Genomic DNA, 17,387 nt, shown 5'->3' on the forward strand with positions numbered 1-17,387 from the left:
CGAGGCCTGCAGGTGGGGTAACCCTCCAAGGTTGCGGCGCCCGGCGGAGGTAGCGAGTCAAGAGGAGGGGAAAAAAAAGAGGGTGAAAGGTAGGAAAATTAATCGGCTTAGAAAAAATATTTACGAAATAATTTTTACATATATTTTGGGTAGAGCAATGGCATACACAGTGCAGCTGGAGGAAAAATAACCAGAAAAAGTGTCTTGTGACTTGATCCTGGCAGAGTACAGAAGACTTACAGGAATTGTATTGGGTACTAGTAGGGAAGGTGCATATTTACAGTTGTCTAGTGTGCATTTTATTAAACTTCATTCAGCAAGTTGGTAGTTGACTTTCAAATTTTAAATTAAATTAAAACTTCTACACTAACAAAAATGTGGAAAATGATGTTTGGGCAATAATTTCACAAGTTGGGTGAGTGTCAGGAAGCTTTGTCATTGGCATTCTATACAGGCTGTATTAAGGTAGAATAGCGAAGTGAAGTTGCAGAAATTGTTTTCCTTTCGTAATCTCAGTGTTAACCAACTCCAAATGAATTATCTCTGCAGTGTGCCAAAACTAGCCCATAGCTCAACTTTGTAGTGCAGCTGCTGATGGTGACAAATAGACTTTCTTAAGGATTCCAGCTTTTCTAGTTATATTTTGCCACTTGTTTGCCATAGTGTTGATCGTGTGCGACTACAACGTCAGAGTGGAATGTTTGTAGCTGAAGAGCTTGCAGCTTGGAGTAAAAGTGGGCCTGCAGCAACAAAGTTTACCTTTGTATATAGTTGCTGATTAAGGTCATCTTAGTGCTGAAGCTAATGCAGTGTTTCCCTTTTGGAGCAGCCAGTTCTTTAAGTTTGAGTTTATTGCAGCTACAAAATTTGTAGTTTTCCAGATATGCTGTTGATGCAGAACCTCGATCTGCCTTTCTCTTGCAGTTATTTTGAGTAAGAAAGAAACAAAGAACTGCATTTATATAGCGCCTTTCATGGCCTGAGGGCACCCCAAAGCACTTTACAGCCACTGAAGTTTAGTTTTTAAGTTTAGTCACTTTAAGTTTTGCAGTGTAAGGAGATATGGCAGCCAATTTGCATGCAGCAAGGTCCCACTAACAGCAATGTAATAATGACCAGATAATCTGTTGTAATAATTGAGGGATAAATATTGGCCAGGACACCGGGAAGAACTCCCCTGCTCCTCTTCGAATAGTGTCATGGGATCTTTTACAACCCCGAGAGAGTATGTGGGGCCTCAGTTTAACGTCTCATCTGAAAGACAGCACCTCTGACAGTGCAGCCTTCTGACTCCGGTGAGAGTTCTTCCACTGAGCCATGGCTGACACTTGTATTTAATATAATGCTAAGCAATTAATGATAAAAATGCTCTGACATCTCTGGTTTCTCAGTAAGATCTTAATCTTAAAAGTTGCACTTTGCATCATGTCCTTGAGAATAGGGGAAGTGGAAAAATAACCATGGCAAAATAATTTTTTCTAGGGTGTGAATTTTTTTCCTAAAAGCAGTGGCTCGTGTTGCAGTAAAATTCTTTAGCACTGCCAGCCCTGTGGTATTGTACCTAGTTACTGGCTAAAGCTTAGGTTCCACAGTGCCTGCATTGTGAATTCACTCAGTTTGATTTTGTATTTGGAAGGCAATTTCTGGCTTGTAAATCAAAAACTTTGCTTATAAATAGGAGTTTGAAAATCATACTGAATTCCTTCCCCCCCCCCCCCCACACACACCTTTTTTCTTAATTTTTCTTTGAAAATGTTGTCCCTTTTTGTTAAAGGTGTTGTTGTCATTTGACTGCAGCTCTCTTAACTCCAGAGTGTACTCGGGAACAGTTGAATGAAATATTTTGCTGATGACTGTAAATCTGCAGGAAGGATGTTCCCGATGGTCGGGGGAGTCCAGAACCAGGGGTCACAGTCTAAGGATAAGGGGTAGGCCATTTAGGACTGAAATGAGGAGGAATTTCTTCACCCAGAGAGTGGTGAACCTGTGGAATTCTCTACCACAGAAGGCAGTTGAGGCCAATTCATTAAATATATTCAAGAAGGAGTTAGATATATTTCTTAAGGCTAAAGGGATCAAGGGGTATGGGGAGAAAGCAGGGACAGGGTACTGAATTTGGATGATCAGCCATGATCGCATTGAATGGTGGAGCAGACTCGAAGGGCCGAATGGCCTACTCCTGCTCCTATCTTCTATCATAGTTTTTTGAAAAAGGGATAAAACAGCACAATTTTGGATATTTTATAAAACTTAGTTGGTTTGACAACAGTTCCCCTAACTGGACTTTGTCCCCTATGATATGGAAGCTCTACTTTTTCAGTAAGTTGCTGTTTCATAATTACATGCTCCAGAGGATTTACGATTACCCTACTTGCAGTAATCTGCATGCTGGATCAAACTTAGCTTCATATTGGATAATAAAGTTTCTGGATTGACGAATTCTGCCAATTACTTCCGACAACACTTAATTAAACACAGTATTTTACTGAAGCTAATGCAATTTGTCGGTAAACTTTTGATTTATGTTGCCAGATTAACAAATTGTTAACTTGTTAAGGGTTTGGGAACAATCTAATGCTTGCAGCCATTAGCAATTCATTACAGCAGTCACACTGTATTTTAAACTGTGCTAAGAAAACCACACATTTTTAACAACCACACATTTGTAAAAGTGTATGTGGTTAATAGTTTATTGATTTGCATAGTGATTGAAATACCAACTAATTCCATGCTGTGTAGCCACATAAACATGAGTGATGTACAATCTTAAAAGAAAAGTAACAGTTGGATAAAAGCAAGCTCTTCCTCTGAAAGTCGTATCTGGAAATATGGTTAGTGAAATATCAAATGGACTACGTCTTAAGACCTTGCCTAAAGCTAGTTTTTCTAAGTGAAAGATTTTCATGGATCATAAGATATTAAGTACTTGGATAATTTGCCTAATCATAACTTATTGTTGAAGTGTCGGCTTGTCTCGGTGATGGTACTCTCACCTCTGAGTCAGAAGGTTGTGGGTTCACGCCCGATTCCAGGACTTAAGCACATGATCAAGACTGATATTTCCATGCATTACTGAGGGAGTGCTGCATTGTCAGAGATGCCATCTTTCGGATGAGATGTTAAATGCCTGCTTGTTCAGATATGTGTAGAAGATTCCATGGCTCTATTCAAAGAGCAGGGTGCTTTTCCAGTGGTCTAGCCAACATTATCCCTCAACCAACACCACCAAACAGATTAACTGGTCATTCATTGGCTATTAATATATATATTGGCCCAGAAATTCGGGTCGAGGGCTTCCCGCGGGTGTAAGCCCCCGACCTGCACTTAACTTGCGCGCCGGCCATTGAGCTGTGGGCCCCTGTGGAATTCCAATCCTGGGCCTGCTCCAACTGCCGGCGCACAGTGCTTGCGTATCCCAGGGGCGCAGTTAGTTCGATGCGTCCCCTGGGATCACGTGGGTCATGGGGAGCCAATCGGAGCAGGGAATGCTTCATTCATAAGTTTGACAGGAAGGGCTGTCAAACTTATAAATACTATATAAGCCCCAAAACATCACTAAATCTTCCAAAAAAAAAAAAAATTTTAATGACATTTTTTAAATAAGCTATAAATTACATGAAATAATTATTTTAAACATTTAAATTTTTGAAATTTTTTTTATTTTCTAACAGGGCTAAAAATAAACTTGCCTTTCTTTAAAGTATTTAAAAATAATAAACCTGTGGAAAAATTGTTTTAATTTTAATTAATTCACCACTTACCTTGTAAAAAGCAGGCCTTGCGACTGCTTTTTATATGTGTAACTCCTGGAGACTTGCCCTCCTGGGAAAACCTGCAAAAGAAACGAAAGTTCGCTGCGCACGTGCAGCCTCTCCTGTGCACGCGTTCGACCTTTCAACCCCTTTCAGGGGAACGGAAGTGCCGGTTTCCCACGCATGCACAGTGCATGCAGGAAACCGGCACTTCCATTGGGCCTACGGGTGAGTACCCCGTGCGTACTCACCCGTGGAGACCCGAATTTCTGGGCCACAATCTTGTGATTATTGAATTGTGACAGGACCACTATCCATTGCACTTTCTCTCAGACTGTGTACAGTTGCTTGGTGAGTGTCTCGAGTCCAGAGATCTAAAATAATTGTGCTCCATAAAAGGAGCAGAGAATACCTTAACTTTAACCTACAGAGACCCTTTATAAAAGTTGAAAATTTGAAAACATTTTAAAGTATATCTTGTATGTGGACTCTTGCCTTTTCCTTATGACTAATTGGGGTAGAAATCTGATCTCGTTGCACCTGTTTTTTTGGCACAAATCTAGGGTTAAAACCGTCCAATTTCGTGGAACTATGTCCTGTGCCCCAAGAGTGCCTAAATTACGTCTGGCGCCATTTTGGCTCGGGCAATAGTCAAGTGTCTCTGGTGGCCACCTTAAACAGGTGTTTGGCCCCATGCATGTGCTAATAAGGGATCTAATATCCGTTTAAGGACCCCTCTCAGACCTTACTCAGATTCTTGCTGCAGCCTAATCAGCGGTCCTTAAAGGGATCGCCAACAAAAGGGTAATCTTTTAACTTACCTTATCTTTTAACTTGCTTTATGTGGAGCTGAAGGAGCACTCCTGCTCCTTCTGGCTCCATAGCAATCTTGAGGGACATTGCCAGCAAGCTCTTGCTCCACTCCTGTTCTGCCACCGTTGTTGCAGTTGGCCCAAATTGGTGGGGAGCCAACCGACAAACCGCCTGTAGACGTGCAGTTGGCGCCTGCAATTCTCTGGCCTCTGGCTTCTGACATGCACTCTTGAGAGCGTCATTTATTTTGGGCCCTAAATGGGTCTAAACCAATTTCTAGCCCATTGAAGATCTGTTAACCAAGTACATGATGATTTTGCAAAGGCTTCATAGTCACTCTGCTCAGTTGAACATTGGAGTATCCCCATCAGCACACTTTTTTTAAAGATCTAACAATGACAACTGCAGCATTTAATACATTTTAACTATAAATGTGGAAGGGGACACCTTCATGGATCAGTGTGGAACCTTAAGCATTAGTGTTTAAGTGCAAGGTGTGTAAGTATTGTCCATTTGTTTAGGGAACTTTTTTTAATAAACACTTTGAGAGCGAAGCTGTGGAAAGAAAATGCTAAACTTTGGTAAACTATATAAATTGTATAATTAATATAATAAATTAAAATTTAACGAACAGCTAGCTTGTATCATAACCAGTTTGGTTCCTGGCTGCTTAATGTTGAGGTTCCCAAATGGGAGGGGGGGTGGCGAGCAGGATGGGCTGGTCTAAACTAACGAGTAACAAGTGCCATCTCTGCAATCTTGCATAGGAGGTGCATTGTAGGACGATCTCAGCGCACAATGTTTTGAATCCCAGTCAATTTGTTGAAGTAGATGTTGGACTTTGCTACCAGTCCAGATAGATCCTTGCCTGAATTTATAGCTGCCATTTCAAATTAAGTGTTCCCATCACCCCGAGACACGCCTCCAAGTTACTGGTGTAGGTGAGTGGGCAGGTAGAGAAAGTGCATGGGACAAGAATCTCTTGTGGGTGGGAGAGGGGCTCAGCTAAAAAAAATTGAGAACCTTTGCTTTAAGGTTAAAATTAATTGCACTGTAACAAGTGTTGCATGGTGGATCATACTTCAAGATGCATTGCTGTAAATCTGTGAAGACTTGCACAACTTTCCTTCTCTTTTCTTTTTATTGCAGAACTTGACAGAGGACGTTGGCCAAGACGACCAGCAATCAGGTATGTGTGTGATTTTCTTTCCTTCCCTAAGCCAATGGGATAGCTACTGTGAGTGTTTTTGCTGACATCCAGACTCCGTGGATAGATGGATTAATAGTTGTTTGTTGCTGGCTCTGAATGGGACAACTCCAATGACTTTGCTTTTGAAAATTTATGTGTGGTATGCTCATTGCTGTGCACAGATGTGCAGTTATTTTTTTGTATAGTTAGCACAATGTGTATCTTGCCATGATTGATGAAACGTAGCTCACTGATGGGTTTGGTTAATGCCTAGACTTGGAATGCTGAAAAGTAACTAGCAGTCTAATGTAGGCCCTTTTTGACTTCCTGTTGCCAGTCTAGATAAAGGAAAATTAGTGCATATATGTGATAGCCTTGGGCTCAGTTCTTTGGCTAATGGAAGCATGTGATTATAGCTTCTGTCAATGTTTAATTTTCAAAAGAAGGTTGGAGGGGACATCCTGTCCCACTGGTGGGATAAACCCACCAGAGAGCAATATGGGTACAGAGGTATTCAGTAGGGTAGGCATGTCCTTGGGAGTCCTCATTGACACAGGACTCCATGAAGTATCATTATTTCAAGTTAGAGACCTTCTGCTGATTACCAGCTGTTGCCCCCCTCAATTGATGAATCAGAACTCCTTGATGTTGAACATCACCTGGAGGAAGTGCTAAGGAAAACAAGGGCACAAAATTTAATCAATATTCAGCAAGAAGACTGGCTGTCTTGAGCATGTGGAGTCAGGGGACAAGTAGCAGAATGAATAGTAAGCGGGCTACTAAACAGAAAAGAGTTGGGGGTTAAAGGTAGCTACTCTGACTGGCAAAAGGTAGAAAGTGGTGTTCCACAGGAATCTGTGGAAACCACTGTTCACAATTTACCTTAAAGATTTGGACTTGGGAATCAGAAGTACAATTTCAAAATTTGTGGACAACACCAAATTGGGGAGTAAAATTAATACTGAGGAAGAATGCAACAAAATACAAGATGACATTAATAAACTTGCAGAATGGGTGTGTAATTGGCAAATTAATTTCAATATAGGTAAGTGTGAGGGTGGTGCATTTTGGTAGGAAGAATAAGGAGGCCACATACTGCTTGGATAATAAGAGTCTAAATGGAATAGAGGAGCAAAGGGGTCTAAGGGTAAAGATACACAAATCACAAAGTAGTGATGCAGGTTAATAAGGCCATTACAAAAAAAGCAAACCAAGCACTGGTGTTCATTGTCTAGAGGGATAGAATTGAAAAGCAGAGAAGTTATGTTAAGCTTGTATAAAACCTTGGTAAGACCACACTTTGAGTAATGTGAACAGTTCTTGTCTTCGTATTATTATAAAAAGGATATCGAGGCACTGGAGATGGTGCAAAAAAAAAAAAAAGGTTCACAAGGATGATACCAGAGCTCTGAGGATATAGTTATCAAGAAAGGCTGAACAGGCTGGGGCAATCTACAGCAGCACCTGAATAACATCCATGCTTGGACTGACAAGTGGCAGGCAACATTTGTGCCACATAAATGTCTGGCAAAGACCATTTCGAATATGATGAGGCTCAACCATCTCCCCCTGACTTTTAATATCATCACCAAAGGCACTACCATCAACATCCTGGGGGGTCTCCATTGACCAGAAGCTTAACTGGACCAGTCATGTCAACATCGTGGCTGCAAGAACAGGGCCAAGGCTGGGTATTTTGCAATGAGTGGCACACCTCCTGACCCCTCAAACCTTTCCACTATCAAGGAGGCTGAAGTCAGGAGTGTGATGGAATACTCCTCATTCTTTTGGATAGGTGCAGTCGCAACAGCACGCAAGAAGCTCAGCACCATCGGGACACAGAAGAGTCCACTTGATCGGTGCTCCCACCAGTGGAATCTATCCAGCCTGTGCACCACTGGCACACCGGTTGTAGTATGTACTATTTACAGGAAGCACTACTGCAATTTACCAAGTTTGCTTTGACTGCAACTCTGAGCCCTGCGACTTCTACCACTGAGAAGGACAAACCGCAATATCATGGGAGCCCCATAACTTCGAAGCTCTCCTTCCAGTCACAAGGACAGTACTTGTTGATTCAAAATCCTGGAATTCCCTACCTAACATCATTGTCTGAACTTCATTACCACAAGGACCACATCATGGAGAAGGCACACCACCAGGGAAAGTATAGATGGGCAATAAATGTGGCCTTGCCAGCATTTCCCACATTCCAAGAAATTCTAAGGTTCAAAACTAGATGGTGTGACAATCAGGTTCCAAATGCTGGTTACTGTTCTGAAAGAGTGTTGGGCCAGGCAGCATCTGTGGAGAGAGTAACAGAGTTAACGTTTCAGGTCGATGACCTTTTGACAGAACCAGAAGATTTGAAGATGAATAGCTTTTAAGCAAGTACAGAGCCAGGGAAAAGAGGGCAGGAAAAAAACAAACAAAAGAGGTCTGTGCTGGGCTGCAGGGCAGGAGTGGTTAACTGAAAAAAGTGATGCTGATGCAAGGGAAGTGAAGGTGATAGTGAAAAGTATAGAAACAAAAGATGGGTCCAGATGAAATGTACAGGGTTACAGCAGAATAGCAGAGGGGGGAGGGTAGCATGGAAAATCTGGCAAAGAGAAGATTCCTGTGGCCTGGGAATGTGACGGAAGAAAGGTAAGTAGATCCGAGGATGCAGATTACCCCGCTGGCTATGTATTGATGGGGGAAACCCACCCCAAGCACTAGACCACACCACCTCCATTTGCAGTGGCTCTGGTGCAGCTGTCATCTGTTTCCAAAACCTGCTGCCCGAGAGAAAATGTGAGTATACTCATTGGAGGATGCGGATAAATGTAGGATAATCATTATTGGCCACCTTTCATATTTCTTGCTAAAAATGACTTGTTTGGTTTACTTTGTACATCACTTTGTAACAGTTTACTTTTAAGAGGGCCACTAATGGTAACTCTTTTCAAAGAATTATTAATTAATTTAATATTCAGGGTTAATGGCTACATTTACAGGTGCTAATCAATTCCTTTATATAGTTGGGAGAAGTTCCAATTATGGCCATTAGGATTACATAGGATTTACAGCACAGAAACAGCCATTTGGCCCAACCAGTCTATCCTGGCATTTATGCTCCACTCGAGCCTCCTCCCGTCTTTCCTCATCTAATTTATCCACAGAACCCTCTATTCCCTTCTCCCTCATGCTTATCTAACCTCCCCTTCAATGCAGCAATACTGTTAGCCTCAACTACTCCCTGTGGCACTGATCTTTATGCAGAAATTAGCTTTCACTTGGATTCTTTAACTTTTTTTGTTAAAATGAGGATTGTGGTGACTTCTAATCCACTCCCTCCAAATCATTGATTGCCATTATCAACCTATATGCAACTGAAGGTAGCTTAGTTTACTTTTTGGAGTTGTTCAGAGAAAGGGGTGATTCTGCAACAACAAAAAAATCTCTGAAAGGGATCTAATTTATGGCTTTCAGCTTAACTTTTAGTTCCATGATCAAATATGTGCAACTTCTTCAGGGAGAGCCTCTGTTTGGTTTACTTTGTACATCTTATGAGACATTTGTGGGAAATATTTAATTGTTCACAATTTTTATAAAGCTATGGGCTAGAGTTGTCTGCTTCTGTGCTCACCAGCCCACAATTTTCCACCTGTTAAAGCGAATAGGTAGAAATTCATGGGCTGGTGAGCACAGAAGCAGAAAGTCCAGCCTCAATTGCGTGGAGGAATTGTAGCTGCTTGTGAAAGAAGTTTGATAGCTGTGGAAATTATTTTATTGCTCTGTACAGTTACATAGGACCAGGAGTAGGCCCTCTAGCCTGTTTGCCATTCAGTTAGATCATGGCTGATCTGTACATCAACTCCATTGACCTCTTTCTCCCCCCCACCCCCCCCCCCTCTCTGCCCCCAACTTTTTGATGCCCTCCCCTAATAAAAATATATTGATCACATCCTTGAACATTTCAATTGACCTTACATCCACACCTCTGAGTCAGAAGGTTGTGGGTTCAAGTCCAATTGGCATTCGATAAGGTATCACATAAAAGGTTGCTACGCAAGATAAGGGCTCATAGGGTTGAGGGTAATATATTTGCATGGATAGAGGATTGGTTAACTGACAGAAAACAGAGTAGGGATAAATGGGTCATTTTCCTGTTGGCAGGCTGTAACTAGTGGGGTGCCACAAGGATCAGTGCTTGGGCCTCAGCTATTTACAGCCTATATTGATAACTTAGACGAAGGGACAGCGTGCAATGTATCCAAGTTTGCTGATGATACAAAGCTAGGAAGAAAGTAAGCTGTGAGGAGGACACAAAGAGCCTGCAAAGGGATATAGACAGGTTAAATGAGTGCGCAATAAGGTGGCAGATGGAGTATAATGTGGGGAAATGTGAGCTTATTCACTTTGGTAGGAAGAATAGGAAAACATAATTTTTTTTTAAATGGTGAGAAACTATTAAATGTTGGTGTTCAGAGAGATTTAGGTGTCCTCGTACAGGAAACACAAAGTCAGCATGCAGGTCCAGCAAGCAATTGGGAAGGCAAATGACATGTTGACCTTTATTGCAAGGGGGTTGGCATACAAGAGTAAGGAAGTCTTACTACAATTGTACAGGCCTTTGGTGAGACCACACCTGGACTACTGTGCACAGTTTTGGTCTCCTTATCTGAGGAAGGATATACTTGCCTTGGAGGCAGTGCAACAAAGGTTCACTAGATTGATCCCTGGGATGAGAGGGTTGTCCTATGAGGAGAGATTGAGTAGATTGGGCCTATACTCTCGAGTTTAGAAGAATGAGAGGTGATCTCATGGAAGCATATAAGATTCTGAGGGGGCTTGACTGGGTAGATGCTGAAAGGTTGTTTTCCCCTGGCTGGAGAGTCTAGAACTAGGGGGCATAGTCTCCGGATAAGGGATCGGCAATTTAAGCCTGCGATGAGGAGGAATTTCTTCACTCGGAGGGTTGTAAATCTTTGGAATTCTCTACCCCAAAGGGCTGTGGATGCTGAGTCATTATATATATTCAAAGCTGAGATAGATAGATTTTTGGACTCTAGGGGAATCGAGGGATATGGGATCAGGTGGTAAAGTGGAGTTGAGGTTGAAGATCAGCCATGATCTTATTGAATGGCGGAGCAGGCTCGCGGGGCCGTATGGCCTACTCCTGCTCCTAATTCTTCAGTCCTTATCCATAGATTTGAGCACATAATCTAGGCTGACACCTCAATGCAGCACTGCAGGAGTGCTGTGCTGTCAGTGGTGGTGTCTTTTAGATGAGGTGTTAAGCCGAGCCACTGTCTGCCCCCTCTGGTGGATGTAAAAGGTCCAAAAAAAGCAGAGGACTACTTCCGAGTGTCTGGGCCAATATTTATCCCTTGACCAGCATCACTTAAACAGATTGGGACAGATTTTCCGATCGGAGGCTTCCTGCATGCAGATGTCTCCGATCTGGAAAAATCTACGCACCTACCTGCTGGCTCTGTAGGTCCCGAGACTTCTAATCCTGGGCGCCTCCTGGTCTGTGCGCGCAGCCATGGGGAACCAATCGAAGAAGGGAATCCCCTTTCATACTTTTGACAGGTCTCTATGTATAGATCTGTCAAAAGTATGAATGGGGATCACTTTATATAAAAAAAAAAGTTAAACATTAAAAAATCACGTATTTAAAATTAGTTAATTTTTTGAAAAATAATGTTTTTTACGGGGCTAAAAATAAACTTTTTTAAAAGTATTTTTAAAATTATAAATCAGTGGAAATTTTTTTTTTTAAACTCTCTTCTGTTGGTAAAAGCAGGCACTTTGCATGCCTGAAACCGGCTCTTGCGAGGCTCCGACAGGTGCCCTCGTACTCGCCCATGGGGGTCGGAATATCGGGCCCATTATCTGTTCGTGTATCACCAGCGCAGGCACGATGGGCCAAATGGCCTCCTGTTCTGTATCATTCTATGATCTCATTGCTGCTTGTGTGACCTTGCTCTGTGCAAATTGGCTGCTGTGATTCCCTACATCACAACAGTGACTACAATTCAAAGTACTTAATTGCTGTAAAGCTCTTTGGGGTGTCCTGAGTTTGTGAAAGGTACTATATAAATGCAGGTTCTTTCCTTTTTCTTTCTAATTGTACCCTGCCGTTATAGCTGCCTGATCGATCAAGCTAATGACCTGGAGAAGAAATTAACTATTGAGTACATGCCATTATCTCAAAGGAAAAGGCCTGAAATTTCATTCCAACTTGAATTTTCTTCCTTCTACCCTGAAATATTGTGCAGTGTACATTTGAAAGAATCACTTTTTTGAAATTAATCATTTGGGTAGATTATTCTTTGTGTATAATCTTACTGTTGGGGATATCGAATCCTTAAGTATTGGTATATTGTACATTGGTACTATGTGTATATGTAGCTGAGTATGGCGGTTATTTGTATTTCTAATTTTATTATGCAGGAAATCTTCGATCTTGCAGTTGCCCCTCCGACTGCTGTAACAAGGGAATGCCACCCAGGAAAAAGAGGAGACCCACAGTAGCAGATGATCTGACAGCTAAAAAAAGCAGGCATGATGGGTATGTTTTTAGTTTTGTGAAAAGAATGAAAGCTAGATGTCCCCAACAAATTGCTAGGTTATTTGAAAGAAAGAATATCTTGCATCAGCACTCTGTTTCCCTCCTTCCTCCAAACTTTGTGACTTGGTCCTGTAAATTGAAATAGACACATTATTTTCATTGGCTCTAATTCGTGAGGTGTCGTATAATAGTTCACAAGCTTGCTACACATCTAAAATCTTTCCTAGTCACTTATGTGAAAATAATTTTCCCACTTTCTTGTAAACCACAAGGACAGGTGGCAGATAAATGTTTTACCACTCTGACACATATAATACAAAGAAAGGTAACGAGTTATGTCTGACATCAAATAAACTGGGCTGTAGAGGCAAGTGGGAAGAATTAAAGCTGTAGGATCCACAAGATACTGCTTTAATTAGGCTAGGCAGAAGTGAGCACACTGTTAACCTCAAGACTAATTTCTTCATGTTACAAGCTACTCGTGGAGTAATTGATCCTTTATTACACTTCAAGTTGCTTTTGGAGTATAGAGGCTAGATAATCAAATGACGCAAAGGGTATCTGAATAATCAGTTGCTGCACCTTGAGTGTTTCTTTTTTATATGATATAATTAGGATTACGGAGACATGACTCCAGGGTGACCAAGGCTGGGAATTCAACATCCAGGGGTATTCAATATTCAGGAAGGACAGGCAAAAAGAAAAAGGAGGTGGGGTAGCATTGCTGGTTGAAGAGATTAACACAATAGTAAGGAAGGATATTCGTTTTGATGATGTGGAATCTATATGGGTAGAACTGAGAAATACCATGGGGCAGAAAACATTAGTGGGAGTTGTATACAGACCCCCGAACATTAATGCTGAGGTTGGGGATGGCATTAAACAGGAAATAAAAGACACGTACAATAAGGGCACAGCAGTTATCATGGGAATTCCTAGAGTGTATACGGGATGGTTTCCTGGACCAATATGTCGAGGAACCAACTAGACATCAGGCCATCTTGGACTGGATATTATATAATGAGAAAGGATTAATTAGCAATCTTGTTGTGCGAGGCCCTTTGGGGAGGAACGATCATAATATGATAGAATTCTTCATTAAGATGGAGAGTGAAGTAGTTGACTCAGAGACTAGGGTCCTGAATTTAAATAAAGGAAACTACGATGGTATGAGGCGCGAGTTGGCTAGGATGGATTGGGGAACGTTACTTAAAGGGTTGACGGTGGATAGGCAATGGCAAACATTTAAAGATCGCATGGATGAACTACGGAATTTGTTCATCCCTGTCTGGCATAAAAATAAAACAAAAAAGGTGGCGCAACTGTGGCTAACCAGGAAAATTAGGGTTAGCATAAGATTCAAGGAGAGGACTTATAAATTGGCCAGAAAAAGCACCAAATCTGAGGATTGGGAGCAGTTTAGGAGTCAGCAAAGGAGGACAAAAGGATTAATTAAGAGGGGAAAATAGAGTATGAGAGTAAGCTTGCAGGGAACATAAAAACTGACTGTAAAAGCTTCTATAGATATGTGAAGAGAAAAAGATTGAAGTCAAGCATGGGTCCCTTGCAGTCAGAATCAGGGGAATTTATAATAGGGAACAAAGAAATGGCTGACAAATTAAATACATACTTTGGTTCTGTCTTCACAAAGGAGGACACAAATAACCTCCCAGAGATGTCGGGGAACATAGGGTCTAATGAGAGGGAAGAACTGAATGAAATCAGTATTTGTAGGGAAATGGTGTTGGGGAAATTGACGGGATTGAAGGCCGATAAATCCCCAGGGCCTGATAATCTACATCCTAGGGTACTTAAGGAAGTGGCCCTAGAAATAATAGATGCATTGCTGGTCATCTTCCAAAATTCTATAGACTCTGGAGCAGTTCCCATGGATTGGAGGATAGCTAATGTAACCCCACTATTTAAAAAAGGTGGTAGAGAGAAAATGGGGAATTACAGACCGGTAAGCCTGACATCGGTAGTGGGGAAAATGCTAGAGTCCATTATAAAAGATGTAATAGCAGAGCACTTGGAAAACAGTGACAGGATCGGACAATTTCAACATGGATTTACAAAAGGTAAATCATGCTTGACTAATCATCTGGAATTTTTTGAGGATGTAACTGGTAGAATAGATCAGGGAGAACCAGTGGATGTGGTGTATTTGGACTTTCAGAAGGCTTTCGATAAGGTCCCGCATAAGAGATTAGCGTGTAAAGTTAAAGCACATGGGATTGGGGGTCAGGTACTGACTTGGATAGAGAACTGGTTGGCAGACAGGAAGCAGAGTTGGAATAAACAGGTCTTTTTCCGGGTGGCAGGCAGTGACTAGTGGGGTACTGCAGGGATCGGTGCTAGGACCCCAGCTATTCACAATATATATTGATGATCTAGACAAGGAGATATTACATCTAGTTCCCAAGTTTGCAGATGACACAAAGCTGGGTGGGCGTGTGTGTTGTGAGGAGGATGCCGAGAAACTCCAGTATGATTTGGACAGGTTGGGTGATTGGGCAGATGCATGGCAGATGCAGTATAACGTGAATAAATGCGAGGTTATCCACTTTGGTGGCAAAAACAAGGAGGCAGATTACTATCTGAACGGCAATAGATTGGGAGAAGGGGAAGTGCAACGAGACCTGGGTGTCCTTGTGCACCAGTCGCTGAAGGTAAGAATGCAGGTGCAGCAGGCGGTTAAGAAGGCAAATGGTATGTTGGCCTTCATAGCGAGAGGATTCGCGTACAGGAGCAAGGATGTCATGCTGCAGTTGTACAGGGCCTTGGTGATACCACACCTTGAGTATTGTGTGCCGTTTTCGTCGCCTTATCTGAGGAAGGATGTTCTTCCCATGGGGAGAGTGCAGCAAAGATTCACCAGACTGATACCTGGGATGGCAGGAATGACGTATGAGGAGAGATTGGGTCGATTAGGCTTATATTCGCTAGAGTTTAGAAGATTGAGAGGGGATCTCATTGAAACTTATAAAATTCTAACAGGACTAGACAGGCTCGATGCAGGAAGGATGTTCCCGATGGCGGGGGTGTCCAGAACCAGGGGTCACAGTTTAAAGATAAGGGGTAAGCCATTTAGGACAGAGATGAGGAGGAATTTCTTCAACCAGAGAGTGGTGAACTTGTGGAATTCTCTACCACAAAAGGCAGTTGAGGCCAATTCATTAAATATATTCAAGAACGCGTTAGATATATTTCTTAAGGCTAAAGGGATATGGGGAGAAGGCAGGGACAGGGTACTGAATTTGGATGATCAGCCTTGATCTCATTAAATGGCAGAGCAGGCTTGAGGGGCCAAATGGCCTACTCCTGCTCCTATCTTCTATGTTTCCCCCAAAAGAAAATGTGCAATCTGCATGTACATTTACTACTCATGAATGAAGAAGTGAGGGACTGGGCTAAAGCATAGGAATGCCTCACCTTAAACTATAGCGGAACTGTACTAACTTCTCCTTCATGCACTGCATAAGATTTTTTTAACTGCAAATGGCCATGTTCAGTCTTTTTCCTCCTATCATCTTTCATGTTGATATGAGAGAACCTTACTTACTTAACCTTACTTAATGAAAATAATTTTGTTTTAAATGATCTTGACTGGCAAATATTAAATTATATTTTGATATTTTTTGTTCTGTGTTTCTGGAGAAGCAATTCAGTATTTTATATAGTAGTTCATTTTGAGATAGAAAGTTGTCCTCCATTTTCACCAGTAGAACACTTACTCAGCCCTTTGTTACATTGTGTTAATTTTACTTACCTTCATTCAGGTGAAACAAAAAGCTTAATGCTTCAAAAGCTTTGTCTCTTTCATTTGGAGCAGAGGTGATCTATCTAACATTGTGGAAGTTGGTTGGAGGTTTTTCACCCAAACGTTAATAGGCTTGTAGCATAAGTTGCCAGGGAAGGTTTTGAAGCACAGTGCGTTCAAGGGAATTGGATGCATTTCCAGGAAGAGATTGAGGGATAGGTGAGATGACTAACTGAGTTGAGCTATCAAATGGAAAGACTTGTTAGCTCTAATAGTCTCTTCCTGTTCAATTTTTTTGTTCTTCCAAACTGTCATTGCTTGTCTTTATTTGGAATGGCTGATAATGAGGGCTTATGCTGAAGGCGCTGCCTCTGGCACTACCATCAGATTTACCTGAGTCTTGCTCGAAAACCTCATCAAAGCTTGAGAAAATCGATTCCCTTTTTGTCATCCAGTACAAGGTCAGATGCAGAAGACAACTATATAGGTGCTTTAAATTTACCAATAGGGCTATGGCTGATATTTTTACAAAGAACTGAACTGTCTGGAATAAGCTTATTAGTAAACTTCCACAAGTTGGTAAATTTAAAGGTGTAGTTGCTACCTTTTTATAATTGGTTATCTGACCCCTCAAAGCCTTTCCACCATCTGCAAGGCTCACGTCAGGAGTGTGATGCAATATTCAACCACTCCTCTATATGGGTACAGCTTCAACAATGGGCAAGAAGTTTGGCACCATCCAGGATAGAGCAGTTCACTTGAATGGTGCCCCGGGACTTTATATTCACTCCTTCCACCACCAGCACACTGTGGCTGCAGTGTTTACTATCTACACGATGCACTGCAGCAACGCACCAAGGCTACTTTGACAGCACCACCCTCAAATGCGGCCTCTTATCACCATGAAGAGCAAGAGCAGCAACTACTTGTATTTACCTTGTCTCTTATTGTAGTAATGTATGCTAATGTGCTTCAGAGGTGTGAAAACTACCATGAGGAATAGCAGAAGATTTGAGGTGACTGAAGGCATGGTTGAAGACGTATGTTTTGAGGATGCTTTTGAAGATTGAGAGCGATATCTTGGTGGTGGTGGAGAAATTTAGGACAAAAGTTTAGAATGTGGGACCGAGGCAGCTGATGGGCCTGCCAATGAAGACTGGGATAGGAGAGGGGAAGAGAGAGGACAAGCAAAGAAAGTTAGTATCAGAAGAAAGGGGGTTGCTGGCATAGATGCTGGAAGAAGTTGTATTGGTAGAGGGGGGAATAAGGCCATAAAAAAAATTTGCAAACGAGAAGGAAGGCTTTGAATGGAAT

The 17,387-nt window shown here is 41.8% G+C and overlaps 1 protein-coding gene across 5 annotated transcripts in view; it reads left to right on the top strand.

The window, feature by feature from the left end:
* Positions 1 to 5,665: 5,665 nt before the first annotated feature.
* The window catches only part of dcun1d4 (DCN1, defective in cullin neddylation 1, domain containing 4 (S. cerevisiae)), a 53,164-nt gene continuing 41,442 nt past the window's right edge, over positions 5,666 to 17,387 (top strand). For all 5 annotated transcript variants that reach the window (XR_015074125.1, XM_085969932.1, XM_085969931.1 and 2 more), the window contains exons 1-2: positions 5,666 to 5,754; positions 12,196 to 12,313. Coding sequence is in view for 4 of the 5 variants with exons in the window: in XM_085969932.1 (XP_085826058.1) it covers positions 12,243 to 12,313 (71 nt within the window). In the remaining variant the exon portion in view is untranslated. The remainder of the gene's footprint in view (positions 5,755 to 12,195; positions 12,314 to 17,387) is intronic.

Source organism: Somniosus microcephalus, chromosome 2, assembly GCF_052327205.1.
Source record: "Somniosus microcephalus isolate GS21.2 chromosome 2, FLI_Smic_1.0, whole genome shotgun sequence".
In the NCBI taxonomy this organism is placed as follows: domain Eukaryota; kingdom Metazoa; phylum Chordata; class Chondrichthyes; order Squaliformes; family Somniosidae; genus Somniosus; species Somniosus microcephalus.